This window comes from Heterodontus francisci, chromosome 8 (assembly GCF_036365525.1).
Source record: "Heterodontus francisci isolate sHetFra1 chromosome 8, sHetFra1.hap1, whole genome shotgun sequence".
NCBI lineage: Eukaryota > Metazoa > Chordata > Chondrichthyes > Heterodontiformes > Heterodontidae > Heterodontus > Heterodontus francisci.
Genome location: NC_090378.1, coordinates 117217946 through 117237484, shown reverse-complemented (window position 1 = coordinate 117237484; position 19539 = coordinate 117217946). Strand labels below are relative to the sequence as shown.

At 45.4% G+C, this 19539-nt stretch overlaps 1 protein-coding gene across 1 annotated transcript in view; it reads left to right on the top strand.

Annotated features, from left to right (window-relative positions):
* Window positions 1–2573: 2573 nt before the first annotated feature.
* LOC137373243 (ral guanine nucleotide dissociation stimulator-like 1) overlaps window positions 2574–19539 on the top strand; it is a 46874-nt gene continuing 29908 nt past the window's right edge. Inside the window, exons 1-2 of the mRNA XM_068038093.1 lie at window positions 2574–2606; window positions 4084–4289. Of these exons, the coding sequence (XP_067894194.1) occupies window positions 2574–2606; window positions 4084–4289 (239 nt within the window). The remainder of the gene's footprint in view (window positions 2607–4083; window positions 4290–19539) is intronic.

Genomic DNA, 19539 nt, shown 5'->3' with positions numbered 1-19539 from the left:
ATTTTGTTTAACAAGAGACTTGATAGCTGTGCATTCAGTTGAATAAGAAAAGATTGCTCTTTGAGTTTGATCCAAATTTTACAGGGATCGCTGAAGAACTGAAACTACTGTCATTGGTGGAAGTCCAGTTATGATAAAAAATTCTATGTTTTGTCTTTATGATGATATTGCTCTTTGTGTGCTCTGCCTGTACGGATTTTTGACAAAGTGGACTGTTGAAGAGTGCATGAAACAGAAAATGCCAGTAAGACACACAACAGGCCTTGGGTGTATCTGTGGTGAGAATGGACAAGTTCATGTCGTGGGTGTGAACCCACCCCGCAGACGTTGACTGATCCGCTGTGTGTTTGCAGCATTTTCTGTTCTTACTCGAAATGTGGTTCATGGTGACTGTTGCATTCCCAGTCCCAAGAAAATTGTAAATCACAACAGCAGATGCCATTTTTTTGCAGCATTTAAATTCTTCTCCTTGAAAGCACAGTTCCCTCTGGCAACCAGAGCTATCCATGGTTCTCCTGATCTGGGTGTGAAGTATTCTGTGTTCGGGTCACACCCCAGATGGTTCCAGTTGGTCCTGGGGATTTCAATCACCCCCTGCACATTATCTTTAGGCGAACTGTCACCATACCCGCCGCGTATAATTTTAGTCATGTACCCAGCTGCAGAAAACACATTTAGTTGAGGAAAAAGTGACTAGAATCGCAAAGGCACTGGGAATTCACATTTTGGTAAAGGAGGGGGTGTAGGACATGTCAAACATGACATCCATGTGCTGTGGAATAAATAACAGCTGGGAGCTAAGTGGTTCACTGGAAGAAAAATTGTATGATCCTGCGTTTCAGCTGACCCTGTGTGATGAAATAGTTTAAACAGAAACTGAGGCTGATTGAAAGTCTACTATGAAATACAAGACTAATTACTCAAGCGTAAAAGTGCAAGTTACAGGAAGAAATGGGCTGGATTTTGTTTCCCCGCTGCCAGGAGTGGTGGTGGGTGTAGAAAATGCATCTGGCACGGATGGGCCACGTGCCACCACACCAAAGCGATCTTCAGCCTGGTGGCTCATTACAATATGCAAGGTGGCCATCCCCCCTCCCCCCCAATCACGTGGTGGAGCCAGCCTTGGCGACACCGTGTATGGCGTCATCTATCTCTGCACAGGCACTGGCGCCATTTTTAAAGAGTTGCCAGCCCTGCTCAGAGACTGCAGAGTTAAACCCCTGTCCCCCACTCTACACCAAAAATAAATGTTTGTCCTGTTTTCCCCCCACACCGAAATTGCAGTTGACCCCTTTTTCCCAACAAGTGCACAAAGTTCATCGTTCACCACTTCCCCCCCCCCCACCCCCAAACTGCACAAATTGCTATCTTCACCCTTCCCCGCTCCCCCCAACCTGCCCTGCAACTGAACAAAATGCAGAGGTCATCCCTTCACCAACCATCCCCCCAACCCTCCCCAGCTACATTAAAAATACTGAGTTCCCCCTTCCCACCTTGGTGGCACCGTCTTCAGGAAAGTGAAGGCCGAAGAGTGCCTCCCATCACACAGAAGATCCAGATCCGAGGGTAAGATGGTGGGGAAGTGTATTTAAATAGATACATGAGCTTTATTTAAGTATTTAAAGCAGGGTCTTGTCACCGAGCGGTGGAGGAGCCACCAGGGAGCTTTGCCGCCGCCGGGAAGATCGGGCCCAGCAATGCCGGCATTGGGCTCCATGGCAGGCCGCTACTGCCGCAATCTTTCACCCCCCCCAACACCACCCCCCCCCCCCCCCCCACCACGGAGCCTGACATCGGAAGCAGAACAAATTCAGCCCAATATGTGTATTACTATTGGCAAGTGATCTGTGATTCATCAGGTGCTGTAAAGCATTTATTGACTTGAGGAAGAGGTATGATTTAATTAAAGCTGTTTTTTTTTGCAGAGGGCGAACTACACTGCAATGCACAATAATTCCTGGTTTAATAAACTGCCTCGAGCTTTCAGGTTTTCAGGACCAGTTCTCCTTTCTTCTTGTTTGTTGGCATCCTTACATCTATGAAAGATGATGGACATACAGCAAACAATCCATTTAAATGGGGCGTCTTCTCTTGGTGCACCTTTGTTGATGGCTCTGAAGGCCATTCCTTAAGAGGCAGGTTCTGCCACAAGTGTTGCAGGTGAAGCTGTCAAGTGATGCTCTGAGTTGTTGTTTTTGACGTTGGCGCCTGTTGCCACGCTACCATAGCAACTAGTCATCATGGTAGTGCACACCAGTCCACAGGATGTGTCGCCATTTCCCTCTTTCACCAACTAGTGACTCAAGAGCGATAGTCAACATTTAGAGCCTTCAATTCACGCTTGCACGTATCCTTGGAGCAGAGCTTTGGGGGCCCCACTGGTCGTCTGGCCCCGGCTACCTCATCATACAGAAGGTCCTTGGGTATGCGACCGTCTTCTATCCTGCGGACTTGTTCAATCTACCGAAGCTGCCTTTGTTTGATTAGTGCCAACACACTTGGGAGCACTGCCTTTGAGAGGACTGATTTTTGTCCTGCCAGGAAATATCCATAAAGCACAACAGACAGTGAAGATGGAAATTATCGAGCTTCTTTTCCTGGTAGATGTAAGTTGCCCATGTTTCACAGCCATACAGCGAGGTGCTGAGAACACAGGCCTTATACACCATGAGCTTGGTCCTATGTGTCAGCTTGGTGTTACTCTATGCGCCTTTCGCAAGTCGGAAAAAGGTGGTAGCTGCTTTCCCTATGCGTGTATCAAGCTCTGCATCAAGGGACAGATTCTCTGTCACTGTGGACCCAAGGTAGCAGAACAGTAGTTTTGTTGAAAGAAACACAAGAAAGTAAGGATGGATTTGAAGTAAATCACAAATTTTGAATTTTCTGTCTTTCTGTTGCTTGCTGACATGGAGGAGCTAGCTGGGAGATGTTGGTGGGCATTACTGTGTGAGAGCTGAACTAACATGAAAAGTCGAGTCATCCCAGGTTAATGGCTGGCTGACTCCAATGTTAATTCCATTTCCACATTATCACCTGCAGTAACTCCCCCTGCAGATCAATTCTCTTGAAATCACTGTTCAATGAAAAAATTAAGGACAATAATAGGATTTTGAAGATGATTGGAATTCAACGTACAGTTTAATGTTGAAATTAAATTCCCCCTTCCTGGATGTACCACAGGCAAACTACCCACTGGTACCACATCCAGGTGTCAGCCTGAATACAGCATTGACAGTCCATTCAACCAGGTGGGGGTGCAGGGGTATTGCAGCAGGTCCAATCCTGCACTTGTCTTATGAAAATGCATACTTTTCAGAGAGAATTGCTGGATTGCAATCACTATGAATTCGAGCTGCTCTTTCTCCCCCTCCCCTTCCCCCGCCATTCCTGAAGTTAATTGTAATACTGCTATTACTGCTCCAACTGAACAGCTTTGAGCCTGGGATATTCTTGTTCTGTGTCAAGAGGGGAGCTGTTTGTTTTTTGTTTTTAAAAGGATAATGTTGACAGTTACTGGGAGTTAACCGAGAGCTGTTGGTGCACTTGAGTACAAAGAAATGCAATCACCTGCAAACCAGTCGTGTGTCTGCAATGTTTCAACTTTAACTGTTAAAGGAGATCATTTCACTAATACATGAAATGACCAGTTCCTTTCCAGTAAGAGTGAAAGGGTCCATATTCTGATGGATTTCCTTCCTATCTCTGTATCCTCCTCCAGCTCTGAAACACACAGGTATGTGATGCTCCTCCAATTCTGGCCTCTTGTGCATCCCTGAATTTCATTGTTGGCGACCATGCTTTCAGCTGCCTTGTCCCAAAGCCCTGGAATTCCCTCACAAAACCTCTCTGCCTCTCCACCTCTCTTCTCCTGTAAGACACTCCTCAAAATCGATCTTTTTAACCAAGCTTTTGGTGATGTGTCCTATTACCTCTTCATGTGGCTTGCTGTCAATTTTTGCCTGTTTCCATTCCTGTGAAGTACCTTGGAATGTTTTTACTATGTCAGAGATGCTATAGAAATGCAAGTTGTTGTTGAGATATCTTTTGTTGCATTGCACAAATTTTTTTTTCAACACCCTGTAGGTGGAAGGAGACCAAGTTCCTCCAGGTCACACCAGCAGTCAGTCAACAAAAAAGATCCGTGCAATAAAGGCCGACACGTTACAACAACTTGGAAACAATTTGTTGACAGCTTCTGGAGACGGTGATTCTAATTACACCAGAATCTGTTTGTTAACGTACCGAGCATTTGCTTCTCCAGAAGCTGTATTGGATCTGCTGCTGGACAGGTGAGAGCAAATAATCTTTGTTTAATGGCAATGACAGGATTCTTCAGCCAGGTTATTTTCATATCATGAATCTACCAATCTGGATAGGAATTACTGAAGACCATCTATTGCAAGTGTCAAAGTTCACTGCTCATGGGCTGGGTGTCCCTCCCAGTTCTTGATAAGAAGGGCAATGCTTTACTGCTGGAAGCTCTTCTGGTACAATACCATCTAAACACTTCTTCTTTCATTGCTCTTTAGTGAAATGATGTACAGTCCATTCCTTACTGATGCCTTGCAACAAACATTGGTACATTCCAGGCTGTAGACTCAGTTAGACAGAAGTTATTTGAAGGCTAACAAAAGATTGTGCCCACTACATTTGGTCTTTGCACGTATTTACGTTTTTACCCAAATTCGCAATCAATAGACGACTATTCTAGTGTTTAATGTGGAAAAATGTTAAAATCTCATATTCTGTGACTTTCTTTTATATTCTCAAGCATTTGTGTAAGATATTTCTTAAAGAGGAAAATTTGTGAATGTTTTGGGCCCATCGAGCTGAATTTTACTGACCCCCCCCCCCTCACAACATCAGGGGTCGTGGCGGGGGTGCAGGGGGCACCAGAAAATCCTTCCGAGACAGTCCCGCCACGGGCCTCGACCCTGGAAAGGTCCTGCCCCATTTTACTGGCAATGGCGAAGCCTCAGGGACCCCGCCGCTCGGCAAAAAAACTGCATCTGTAAATAAATTATAATTAAAGAATTATAACTCATCGTGATGGCTGTCCCATGCCAATATTCCAGCCGGATGCCGGAGGTCCTGCGCCTTCGGAGCGGAGATCCGAGGCATAACACAGCTGTGGAGAGGGGAGGAGTGAAATTTTCAGGGCAGGTGGGAGTTCTAGTGGGAAAACCTCCTACTCTTGGCTGAGGGGATGGTGGGAAGGGAGCGAACTTCAAAGGTAACGAAGTTCAGGGGGGAAAGTTCGGCATCAGAATAAAAGTTTGTTTGGGGGGGAGGGGCGGTGGGACAAAGCAATTTATATATTGAGTACTCATTGTGGTGGCGGGGGGGGGGGATGGGTCGGTGGGCGGGCGGTAGGAGAGAGGATTCAAAGTGAGATTACAATTTTATTTTTATAAAGATGTAAATGACCTGTCAGGCATTTTTGCACTTTAAAAATGGTGCCGGCGCCTGCACGGTGGTGCCGGATACCATTGCTGGCAACGAAGCACCCTCCCCCTCGACATCATCAGGGGTGGGCAGTCCGCCCACTCCATGTTAATGAGCTGCCGTGCAAAGTATCGTGGCGGTTCCACAGCGCACGTCCCACACGTGCACCGCGCACTTTTCGAAGCTTGCTGCTGAGAACAGCGCCGAGCTATTAAAATTCAGCCCAGTGTTTCCTCCTTCATTTCCAGTAGGAAATATTTTCTGTTGCACAACCTTCCTGCAGCCTCATGAATTCAATGATTTGAGTTCTGCGTGGTTCTATAACTCCTCTTGATAACATCCTGTGACGAGCTGGTAGGTTGTATCTTTGCAAAAAGGCACGCCAGTTATTGCCAGCCCCCCACGTCCCACCTCCCGACATCCCCCCAACACCTGTCTCCCCCCAAAGAAGGAGGCACCCAGCATGCTGAGGCACTCCATCTAGTGGTTTACGGTACAATAGAATAAAGTATAACCTCAGAACTCAAATCCACAACCACGTGGCAATGTTTTTGCTTAATCTTTTACAAAATATCTAATTGATCTTGGTCCCATGCCAACGCAATGTTGAGTGCAAATCATACAAAATTTGAAATGTGCAGTGAATAATGATCTGGCACCTGTGTTAAAGTTTAACACAGTAACAGAGGCTTTCAGTGTGAGGCTGTATGTGTCAGTTGGAGCTACCTGCAACAAGTTGTACCCTGGATGTGTAAATGTCTGAGGGGGGGAAGGTTATTTTCAGTAAAAGAGGGCTTTAAAACGGGCTTAAAGACGATCAAAGTGCTGAAATTGAGTGCAAAGAAAGAAGCTTTTATGGGAAATGTGTTGACAAAATCTTGGTTAAATAAAGTCTGCTTATGACTGAAATAGCAAGATACAACAAACAATTCTGCAACTGCAGCAGTTCAAATACATTTTAAACACCATCAGTGATTAGACTTTGGACTGAATTTTCCATGTCTGCCACCGAGATAGGCGGCCGACGTAAACTATGGCTGGCTGCCCGCGTGGATCACTCGACGCAGAGCCGGTGCAATATTAAAGGCAGCGGTCATTTAAATGGCGGGCATTCCATCCTCGACAATGGCATCAGGCGCCACTGTGCAGGCACCGACGCCATTTTTAAAGGGCTTCCTGCACTTCCATTTAATTTAAATATTTAAAGGACAATGATTGTAAAAAATTAAATAACATTATCCTGACCCTCTCCCACCGCCCTGCCAATGACCATGAAATTCATTACCTGCCCTCTCCCCCACCCCACGAAACACTTACCTTGTGCTCCCAACCTTCCCACCTGCAAAGTTTATCAACTTTAAACTTTACCCCTTCCCGTCACCCCCAGACCAATGAAATTAGTTTTACCCCACTCCGCAACCCCCACCCCCACCCCACCGTCCTGCACTGAGAAATGTACCTGCTCCCCCGCCCCCACCAGTGTACCACCTTATATCACCAGATGGAGATCCAATGGCGCGGGAGTGCCGGAATCCCGCTCCAATATGGACGGACAGCGGGAGTGTTAAGTATTTAATTCATTAATTTTACTAAATTAACATATTTAAATTTTGGTCCCTTTGCTGACTGGTGGGTGGGGATGGGGGCTGCTGCCATGAGGCCTCACCGCCGCTGGCAATATTGGGCCGAAAATTTTCATTTGCTGTAAAATGTCAAAATGTAATTGGCATGACAAATGTGAAATGGAAGGGCTGTGAGGCAACTCATGATTGTAATGAAGCAACGGACCTCTTTTGCACGGTTTGCACGGTTTGTATTTTTTGACTTGGTGCTGTTTGAAACTGGTAATGTCATTTTACAGATTTTTATGAATAAAGTATATTTTGCAAATAAAAAAAAAATTCAGAATACAATAATGTGAAAGGAAATTGCTGGAGAGCCAGCAGTTCCTGTAAATTTATATAGGAACTTCCTCATGAAGGCATCCCATAGCAGTATAGTGAACATCCTGCCAGACCATAGCAATCACATTAAACATTGACTGCCTCTCTAATACTTACATTATTCCGAGAGATCAGAGAATTTAAAAAAAATTGTATCAGCACAAAACATCCAAAACTCTTCAACAGAAAATTGCTTGAATTTCAATATCAAGGTTTTGAGTTGTTTACCTCAAGTTGACAATTCTGGACTATACAGCCAGAGTAAAAGAAATGGGTTTCCCTCCTCCTTCCCCCTTGCTTTTTGTCCATCCGATCTTGCCAAGCCAGTCTCACTGCGGTGTCCTGTGAACTTCTTGTGAAAGTTTGAAAAAATAAATCACCATTTAGTGCAATCATACATCTAGATTGTGACATGTTCCTGGTATCCTGGCTTTGGCAGAACTCCCATTCTGTTGCCACTGAATGTTTTGCATTGTGCCATAATCTAACTTGCCCATCTGGCTCCTGAATTCATGAAGTCAAGTACTTTGTCCAAGTAATGTTTACTCATGTTCAAATTGTGATAGTTAAAAGCTTTCAATGGTATTCGACAGCAGGCAGCATCACATCCATGCAATTCTGCATAAATCATCAGAGATTAACAGGAACCTGGTTAAGTTTTTGCTCTTCACCAAGATTGCTGAGGTCATTTTAGTGCCCTGGATCAGGTCAGTTATCTGAGTAGAAGCTTGGGATTAAACCCAGGATTATTCTGGTGTGTACAGCCGATGAACTAAACTCAGAAATATTAGAGAGGAAGGAAAGAAAATGCATCAAAATATCTTTCCTAGAAACAGCCCATAATTGCAAATATGTATTAAGCTTTGGTGATAATTGGAGGATGTGCATTATGAGGAATGCTTGCTACATTGGTGTTCTCGATCAAACGTTAAGTTGTGTCTGCGATGCGCATTGAATGGGCAGTGCTTCATAAAGAGTTTGAGGTTTTTTGAAAGTTGAGAGAGTTGAACTTAGGGCCAAAGTTTGGGAATCTGTTTCAGTACTTGTGCAGTGGTTCATTCTTTCTTCTTTCCACCCCGACCCCACCATCACCATCACCACCACCCATGCCAATAAATCCTGGCAAATATAAAACAGCCAAATATTAAAGTTATGTTTAACTTAGAATGGTTCTATTTGGGTTCTGAATTTAATTTGGTGTCAGGCAGATATTCCAAGACTGGAAGTGAAGCATGCTGAACTGGACTAGATTAGAGCTTGGAGAGGAGGAATACACCCATGAGACAGCAAGGAAATAATTAGCTGGGATAACTGACATATTAGATTTTATCAAGGTTTGGGTTAAAGGGCTCAAATGTATTTAAACGGTCATAAAACAAATGGTTGTATATAATTTCTGTGTGTGAAATACGGCTGCCATTTTAAATTTTGTTTGAAGGGTCGTTGCTGGCTTCCTCCTCTCTCCCTGATTGTTCCATAGATTTAGATCCTAATCTGTACCTGATTGATTTGAATCGGCATGAAAGCTGGGCCTTAGCATCTGTGGATGGAGATGGAAAAATTGGGAATAGATCCATTGTTGATTTATTGTGTAAGAACTCCTGCTCTCCACAGGATGTGATGTCAAGGAATTGTGGAATGGACACCTTGTGTGCTGTATCATTCAACCATCGAGGCTGCCAAATGCTGACCAGTTGTTTCCATACTACAAAGAAGGAAGAAAAGGAGGAGGGCTGACAGTATTGATTTCAGGAGAATATTACAATACTGGAGAGACAGGATGTCCAAGAGGGGCCAAGGGCAGAATCGATTTGGTTAGAACTAAGAATCAACTGAGCTACCATTACACTGCTGGGTGTATTCTACAGACCACCAAGCAGTGGGAATGATATAGAGGAACCCATTTGCAAGGAAACTACAGAGGGGTGCAAGAATTATACCGTAGTTTTAATGAAGGATTTCAATGATCCTAATATAGGCTGTGATAGAAATAACAAAAAAGGGCAGAGAGTTTCAGAAGTGTGTTCAGGAGAATGTTCTGGAGCAGTATGTTTCCAGTGCAATGAGGAAGAAGGCATTGCTGGATCTGGTTCTAGGGAATGAGGTGGGTCAAGTGGATCAAGTGTCATTCGGGGAACATTCAGGAGACAATGATCATAGTACATAAGTGTTAGGTTAGCTATGGAACAAGACAAGGAACAATCCAGAGTAAAAATAATGAATTGGGGAAGGGCAAATTTCAACAGGGTGAGAATGGATCTGGGGCCCAGTTGAATTGGAACTAAAGATTAGCAGACAAAACCTGTCAACAATGAGTTATTTTATTTATTTATTTTGAGATACAGCACTGAAACAGGCCCTTTGGCCCACCAAGTCTGTGCCGACCAACAAACACCCATTTATACTAATCCTACATTAATCCCATATTCCCTACTATATCCCCACCATTCTCCTACCACCTACCTATACTAGGAGCAATTTACAATGGCCAATTTACCTATCAACCTGCAAGTCTTTGGCTGTGGGAGGAAACCGGAGCACCCGGCGGAAACCCACGCGGTCACAGGGAGAACTTGCAAACTCCGCACCCAGTACCCAGAACTGAACCCTGGTTGCTGGAACTGTGATACTGCAGTGCTAACCACTGCGCCACTGTGCCACCCAAATCTTTAATGAGAATAATGTTCAGATACAATGGAGGTCCATTCCCACAGGGGGCAAGGTAGTTGAAACAAAGCCAGAGCTCCCTGGATGATGAAAGGGACATGGTAAGATGAAGCATATTGCAGGTTGATATACAAGGGAGAACCAGGCTAAATATAGAATGTTCAGTAGGAAAGCGAGAAAAGAAATAAGAGCAACAAAGAGAGCATGAGAAGAGTCTGGCAGCTAAGATAAAGGGGAACCCAAAGTCTTCTATAGACATATAAATAAGAAAAGGGTGCTGAAAGAAGAGGTTGGGCCAATTCGGGATCAAAAAGGAGATTTGCACATGGAGGCAGAGGGCATGACTGAGGTACTAAATAAGGACTTTACATCTGTCTTTATCAAGGAAGATGCTGCCAAAGTAATAGTGAAAGAGGAGGCAGCTGAGATACAGAATGGGCTACAAATTGATAAGGAGGTATTAGAAAGACTTGATAAGTCACCGGGATCAGATCAGATTCATCTGAGGATACTGAGGGAAGTAAGAGTGGAAATTGCGGAGGCACTGGCCATAATTTTCCAATCCTCCCTTGATACAGGAGTGGTGCTGGAGGACTGGAGAACTGCAAACCTTGTACCCTTGTTTAAAAAAGGATGTTGGATAAATACAGCTACCACAGGCCATTCAGTTTAACCTCAGTGGTGGCAAAGCTTTTAGAAACGATAATCCAGGCCAAAATTAACAATCACTTGGACAAATGTGGATGAATTAAGGAAGCCAACATGTATTTGTTGAGACTGAATCACGTTTAACTAACTTGACTGAGTTTTTTGCTGAGGGTACTGCGGTCGATGTGGTGTACATGGACTTTCAAAAGGCGTTTCATAAAATGCTGCAAAACAGGCTTGTCAGTAAAGTTGAAGTCCATGGAATAAAAGGGAAGTGGCAGAATGGATACAAAGTTGGCTGAGTAACAGGAAACAGTCATGGGGAATGATTTTTTTTTTGGGTTGGAGGAAGGTATATACTGGGGTTCCCCAGGGATCTGTATTAGGACCACTGCTTTTCAATCTATATTAATGATCTTGACTTGAGTGCGCAGGACACAATTTTCAAGATTTTCAGATGTCAAAACTTGGAAGTAATGTGAACTGTGAGGAGGATGTTGTTGAACTTCCAGAGGACATAGATAGGCTGGTGGTCAGTCATGTGGCAGATGAAATTTGATACAGACTGTATGAAATTATACTTTTTGGGTAGAATTATTTTCTGCAGCACAACCTTCCTGCAGCCTCATGAATTGAATGATTTAGGTTCTGCATGGTTTTATGACTCCTCTTGATAACATCCTGTGACCAGACAGTAGGTTGTATCTTTGCAGAAAGGGAAGGCAGTTATTGCCAGTCCCCTTATTTACATCCACACTATGCCCCACTCCTGTCAAAATGAATATACCCAGCATGGTGAAGCACTCCATCTGCTGGTTTGGAATAGAACCTTGGAACTCAAATCCACAACCATGTGGCAGTATCTTTGCTTAATTTTTCACAAAATATCTAAATGATCTTGGCCCCATGCCAACGCAGTGTTTAATGTAAATCATGCAAAGTTTGAAATGTTCAGTGAATGGTTTACAACGATGATCAGGTATTATCAGGTATTGAAGTTTAACAGAGTGACAGAGACTTTCAGTGTGAGTCTCTATGTGGAGGTTGGAGCTACCTGCAACAAATTATACCCTGGATGTGTAAATGTCTGAGGGGGAAGGTTATTTTCAATAAAAGAGGGTTTTAAAATGGGCTTAATGACAATCAGAGTTTATGAAACGAGTGCAAAAAAAGAAGCTATTCTGGGAAATCTGTTGTCCAGATCTTGGTTAAATAAATGTCTGCTTAACACTGAAATATGCAAGATACGACAAATCCATTCTGCAGTAACAGAATTGAAAAACATTTTAAACACCATCAGTGATGAGCCTTTGGTTTCTCCCCCTCCTTTTCCACCACTTTGCATTCTTTACCTTCCTGTGCTCTAGATGTTGGTAGATTTGTTTGCCAGTTTATGTGCTTCTCAAATGGTGAATTGGGGTCACTGTTTAGAACTCAGTCAGGGCACAAAAGAATTTTCACCACTGCTGAGCTGATCACCTTCAGTTGATGTGCTCGGATTTTAGAGGAGCAAACAGTATTCAGGGAAAAGAGTTTCCAAATTTTCTTATGATTGTAAAGTTTAAGATAATTGGCAAATGAACCAGAGGAATTGAGAATTTTTCCTTTGAAGGGACTTGGCGAGTTGCTGCAGTGCATCTTGTGTATGGTGCACTCTGTTGCCACTTGCACCGATGGTAGAGGTCGTGAATGTTTATGATGGTGGATGAGGTGCCAATCAAGCGGGCTGCTTTTGTCCTGGATGGCATCGAGCCTCTTGAGTGTTGTTGTTGCTGCACTCATCCAGGCAAAGGGAGACTATTCTCTCACATTCCTGACTAGTGCCTTGTTGATGGTGGTTAGGCCCTGGGGAGTCAGAAGGTGAGTTACTCAGCACAGAATTCCAAGCCTCTGACCTGCTGTAATAGCTGCAGTATTTATACAGCTGGTCCAGTTGAGCTTCTGGTCAATGGTAACCTGAGATCTGAGTGACTGAGGGGGCGGCACAGTGGCGCAGTGGTTAGCACCGCAGCCTCACAGCTCCAGGAACCCGGGTTCAATTCTGGTTACTGCCTGTGCGGAGTTTGCAAGCTCTCCCTGTGACCGCGTCGGTTTTCGCGGGTGCTCCGGTTTCTTCCCACAGCCAAAAACTTGTAGGTGATAGGTAAATTGGCCATTGTAAATTGCCTAATGTAGGTAGGTGGTAGGGAATATGGCATTACTGTTCTTCTCTTTTCTTTTGGGCCTCCTTATCTCGAGAGACAATGGATACGCGCCTGGAGGTGGTCAGTGGTTTGTGAAGCAGCGCCTGGAGTGGCTATAAAGGCCAATTCTGGAGTGACAGGCTCTTCCACAGGTGCTGCAGAGAAATTTGTTTGTTGGGGCTGTTGCACAGTTGGCTCTCCCCTTGCGCCTCTGTCTTTTTTCCTGCCAACTACTAAGTCTCTTCGACTCGCCACAATTTAGCCCTGTCTTTATGGCTGCCCGCCAGCTCTGGCGAATGCTGGCAACTGACTCCCACGACTTGTGATCAATGTCACACGATTTCATGTCGCGTTTGCAGACGTCTTTATAACGGAGACATGGACGGCCGGTGGGTCTGATACCAGTGGCGAGCTCGCTGTACAATGTGTCTTTGGGGATCCTGCCATCTTCCATGCGGCTCACATGGCCAAGCCATCTCAAGCGCCGCTGACTCAGTAGTGTGTATAAGCTGGGGATGTTGGCCGCTTCAAGGACTTCTGTGTTGGAGATATAGTCCTGCCACCTGATGCCAAGTATTCTCCGAAGGCAGCGAAGATGGAATGAATTGAGACGTCGCTCTTGGCTGGCATACGTTGTCCAGGCCTCGCTGCCGTAGAGCAAGGTACTGAGGACACAGGCCTGATACACTCGGACTTTTGTGTTCCGTGTCAGTGCGCCATTTTCCCACACTCTCTTGGCCAGTCTGAACATAGCAGTGGAAGCCTTACCCATGCGCTTGTTGATTTCTGCATCTAGAGACAGGTTACTGGTGATAGTTGAGCCTAGGTAGGTGAACTCTTGAACCACTTCCAGAGCGTGGTCGCCAATATTGATGGATGGAGCATTTCTGACATCCTGCCCCATGATGTTCGTTTTCTTGAGGCTGATGGTTAGGCCAAATTCATTGCAGGCAGACGCAAACCTGTCGATGAGACTCTGCAGGCATTCTTCAGTGTGAGATGTTAAAGCAGCATCGTCAGCAAAGAGGAGTTCTCTGATGAGGACTTTCCGTACTTTGGACTTCGCTCTTAGACGGGCAAGGTTGAACAACCTGCCCCCTGATCTTGTGTGGAGGAAAATTCCTTCTTCAGAGGATTTGAACGCATGTGAAAGCAGCAGGGAGAAGAAAATCCCAAAAAGTGTGGGTGCGAGAACACAGCCCTGTTTCACACCACTCAGGATAGGAAAGGGCTCTGATGAGGAGCCACCATGTTGAATTGTGCCTTTCATATTGTCATGGAATGAGGTGATGATACTTAGTAGCTTTGGTGGACATCCGATCTTTTCTAGTAGTCTGAAGAGACCACGTCTGCTGACGAGGTCAAAGGCTTTGGTGAGATCAATGAAAGCAATGTAGAGGGGCATCTGTTGTTCACGGCATTTCTCCTGTATCTGACGAAGGGAGAACAGCATGTCAATAGTCGATCTCTCTGCACGAAAGCCACACTGTGCCTCAGGGTAGACGCGCTCGGCCAGCTTCTGGAGCCTGTTCAGAGCGACTCGAGCAAAGACTTTCCCCACTATGCTGAGCAGGGAGATTCCACGGTAGTTGTTGCAGTCACCGCGGTCACCTTTGTTTTTATAGAGGGTGATGATGTTGGCATCGCGCATGTCCTGGGGTACTGCACCCTCGTCCCAGCACAGGCATAGCAGTTCATGTAGTGCTGAGAGTATAGCAGGCTTGGCACTCTTGATTATTTCAGGGGTAATGCTGTCCTTCCCAGGGGCTTTTCCGCTGGCTAGGGAATCAATGGCATCACTGAGTTCCGATTTGGTTGGCTGTATGTCCAGCTCATCCATGACTGGTAGAGGCTGGGCTGCATTGAGGGCAGTCTCAGTGACAGCATTCTCCCTGGAGTACAGTTCTAGGTCGTGCTCAACCCAGCGGTCCATCTGTTTGCATTGGTCAGTGATTATGTCCCCCGATTTAGATTTGAGGGGGGTGATCTTCTTGATGGTTGGCCCAAGAGCTCTCTTCATGCCATCATACATTCCTCTGATGTTTCCGGTGTCTGAGGCCAGCTGAATATGACTGCATAGGTGTTGCCAGTAGTCGTTTGCGCAACGCCTAGCTGTTCTTTGTGCAGTACTTCTGGCTGCTTTAAGTGCTGCGGATGTTAAATCGCTGGGGGCTTTCTTGTAGTTCAAAAGTGCAATGCGCTTAGCGGCTATGACAGGTTCCAGCTCTTCATTATGAGATTGAAACCAGTCTGCATTTCTCTTCGCACTTTTGCCGTAGGTGGTCAAAGCTGACTCATAGATGGCGTCTCTGATGTGGGCCCACTTGGTCTCAGCATCCCCTGTGGGAGTGTTTTGAAGGGCTGTTACAAGTGAATTTAGAAATTTTTGTAACAGCTGTGGGTGAGAAATTCTGCTCGTGTTGATGCGCGGGTGGCCCTTCTGCTTGGAATGATGCAACTTCTTTGTACATTACTGTAGGGTTAGTATAAATGGGTGGTTGTTGGTCGGCACAGACTCGGTAGGCCAAAGGACTTGTTTCAGTGCTGTATCTCTAAATAAATAAATAAAAACCCTCGACCATCACCCTCTGCCTCCTGCCACGAAGCCAATGTTGGATCCAATTTGCCAAACTGCCCTGGATCCCATGGGCTCTCACCTTCTTAACTAATCTCCCATGCAGGACCTTAGCAAAAGCCTTACTGAAGTCCATGTAGACTACATCAACTGCTTTACCCTCATCTACACATCTAGTCACCTCCTTGAAAAATTCAATCAAGTTTGTTAGACATGATCTCCTCCTGACAAAGCCATGCTAACTATCCTTGATTAATCCCTGCCTCTCCAAGTGGAGATTAATCCTGTCCCTCAGAATTTTTCCAACAGTTTCCCAACCACTGATGTTAGACTCACCGGCCTGTAATTACTTGGATTATCCCTGTTACCCTTCTTGAATAATGGTACCGCATTTGTTGTCCTCCAATCCTCTGATACCTCTCCCGTGGCCAGAGAGGATTTTAAAATCTGTGGCAAAGCCCCTGCTATCTCCTCCCTTGCCTCACATAACAGCCCAGATACATCTCATCTGGGCCTGGGAATTTATCCACTTTTAAGCCTGCGAAAACCCCTAGTACTTCCTCCCATTCATTGCTAATTCGTTCAAGTATATTACAATCCCCCTCCCTGATCTCGACGCCTACATCATCCTTCTCCATAGTGAACACAGATGAAAAGTAATCTTTTAAAACCTCACCTACGTTCTCCAGCTCCACACACAGATTGCCACTTTGGTCCCTAATAGGCCCTACTCTTTCCCTGGTTATCCTCTTTCCCTGAATACACTTATAAAACACCTTGCGATTTTCCTTTATCTTGCCCGCCAGTGTTTTTTCATGTCCCCTCTTCACTCTCCTGATTAGTTTTTTAAGTAACCCCCTACACTTTCTATACTCCTCTCGGACCTCCTCTGTTTTCAGCCCTCTGAATCTGCCATAAGCCTCCTTTTTTTCCCTTATCCAATCCTCTAGATTCCTTGACATCCAGGGTTCCCTGGACTTGGTCCTACTCTTCAGCTTTATGGGAACATGTTGGCCTTGAACTCTCACTATTTCCTTTTCGAATGACTCCCACTGGTCTGATGTAGATTTTCCTACAAGTAGCTGCTCCCGGTCCACTTTGGCCAGATCATGTTTTATCATACTGAAATCGGCCTTCCCCCAATTCAGTACCTTTACTTCTGGTCCGTTTTTGTCCTTTTCCATAACTACCTTAAATCTTACAGAGTTATGGTCACTATCCCCAAAATGCTGCCCCACTGACAATTCTACCACTTGTCCGGCTTCATTCCCTAGGATTAGGTCCATACCGCCCCTTCTCTCGCAGGACTTTCTACGTGCTGGCACAAGAAGCTCCCTGTATGCATTTTAAGAATTCCGCCCCTTTTAAGCCTTCAGCACTCAGACTATCCCAGTTAATATTGGGAAAGTTGAAATCCTCTACTATTATTACCCTATTATTTTTACACCTGTCTGGGATTTGCCTACATATCTGCTCCTCTATCTCTCCCTGACTATTAGCAGGCCTGTAGTACACTCCCAGCCAAGTGAAAGCCCCCTTTTTGTTTTTAAGTTTTACCCATATGGACTCAGTTGAGGAACCTTCTAAGATATCATACCTCCTTACCGCAGTAATTGACTCCTTGATCAACGGTGCAATACCACCTCTTCTTTTACACCCTCCCCTGTCACGCCTGAAGATTCTATACCCTGGAATACTGAGCTGCCAGTCCTGCCCTTCCTTCTACCATGTCTCTGTGATAGCAATAATATCATATTCCCATGTGTTAACCAATGCCCTCAATTCATCTGCCTTACTTGTCAGACCCCTTGCGTTAAAATAAATGCAATTCAGCCTTGCATTATTCGCTTGTGCCTTGACAGGTCTATATTTGCTCTGCCTTCCAGACTGACTTATTTTCTCATCTATATTTGTCCGTGCATCACCCTCTACTGTACCTCCACTCTGTATCCCATCCTCCTGCCAAATTAGTTTCAACCCCCTCCTGCTCCACCCCACCACCACCCCCCCCACCCAAACAGCACTAGTAAAACTCCCTGCAAGGATGTTGGTCCTGTTCCGGTTCAGGTGCAACCCGTCCGACTTGCACAGGTCCCACCTTCGCCAGAAACAGACCCAGTGATCCGGTAAACTAAAGTCCTATCTCCTGCACCATCTCTTCAGCCACGCATTCATCTGCTCTATCCTCCGATTCCTATACTCACCAGCACGTGCCACTTGGAGTAATCCAGAGATTACAACCTTTGAGGTCTTGCTTTTTAATCTGCTACCGAGCTCCCTAAATTCTTGTTGCAGGACCTCATCCCTCTTTCTACCTATGTCGTTGGTACCAATGTGAACCACGACCTCTGACTGTTCACCCTCCCCCTTCAGAATGTCCTGCAGCTGCTCCGCGACATCCTTGACCCTCGCACCAGGGAGGCAACATACCATCCTGGAGGCAGGTTTGCGGCCACAGAAACACCTGTCTCTACCCCTTATGATAGCTCTCCCGCTCTTTTTCCTCCCCTCCTGTGCAGCTGAGACACCCGTGGTGCCACAGACTTGGCTCTTGCTGCATTCCCTGAGAAGCTCTCTCCCCCAACTGTATCCAGGCGGAAAATCTGTTAGAGAGAGAGATGGACCCAGGGGACTCCTGCACTACCTAGTTCTTCTACTCTGCCTGGCGGTCACCCATTCCCTTTCTGCCTGAGCAGTCTTTACCTACAGTGTGACCACCTCCCTGTACGTGCTATCCACAAACATCTCAGCCTCGCGGATGCTCGACAGTATCCCCAGCCGCTGCTCCAGAACTAAAGTGCCGATTTTGAGCAGCTGCAGCTGCAGAAAATTCCTGCACTCAAGTTCGCCCTGGACAATGGAAGTCTTCCCGACATCCCACATTGCACAGGAAAAGCACTCCACACTGCCGAGCTGCCCTGTCATGACTTACCCTTAATTTACTCATTTAAATTACTCATAAATTAGAGATTATTTACACTTGGGATCTTGATTCCCTAAAAAATCACTACTTACTAGAAAAAACTGTAGACCTTACCTTTCTCTTTACTTACCTTCCTATTTAGTGATACTCCCTAACAGTGGTTACAGTCCCAATATGGCTGCCACGGGCTGTGAATTTTCCTTGTCCCTCTGGTCTACATCTCAGGTCTGGGTCTTAAATCTCCATCACCCATCTTAAATGGCCACGCGTAGGTGGCAGGTCCTATGTGGGTGCAAGAACCAGGGCCACATCACAACTGAAGTGTAATGTAACCTGTATTCACATGGGAGCCATGACTAGAGAAACTGCAGGACTGTATAAAACACAGCAAAGTGAGAAAAACTGTGTCCTTGTGACTGCAACAGCAAAGAAGGAAGAGGTAAAGCCAAGTGCGTTAAAAACATCCAAATCTTTGAAGATCATTGATTCAAAAGAAATCCAAAAGAAGTCAACCAAACAGAATCTGTTTTCAATCAGTGGGCTGTGGAATGTGTTCCAAAATAGACATCAAAATAGATTTATTAACAGTTGTCCTTGAAGGGATCGCTGAGAAAAGTGAAAAATCTCAGCAGAATATATCAAATACAATCCATCATGTAGACGAGGGGATCATTTCAACTGAAGACCATGAGCGACAGAGAGCCATGCAGACCACCTTAGAGCTTCTGAAAGTTTACTTGCAGAAGCTCAACGTCAGTAACCTTGCGTCTGGAAATATTATGGGGACTCTAATTGGACGATTGATGCTGTGCTGTGCAGACAGTTCGCTACCTGTGTGACAGATGGCCCTGGTCTCTGTGTACACCATCCTGTCCATTCAGTTATAATATGAAGGTACCGATCTGGATCAGCAACAGGAGCAGCTAGAGGATCTGAACACACTCAGAGAATAGTTAGACAACGATGACCTTTCAGTCCTCTTGCAAAAATACCATCAGATCGCAAAGGTAATTTCCAAGAATTTTCCCCATAACCAGCTGTGCAACTGCTCCTCATGGTCTTTAAAGGACTGTCTGACCAATACCCCAGCTGTTCCTTTGCAGCCGCTGTGCTCATAAAAATCATTAAAAGGTAAGGCAGCAATCCGCGGGACTA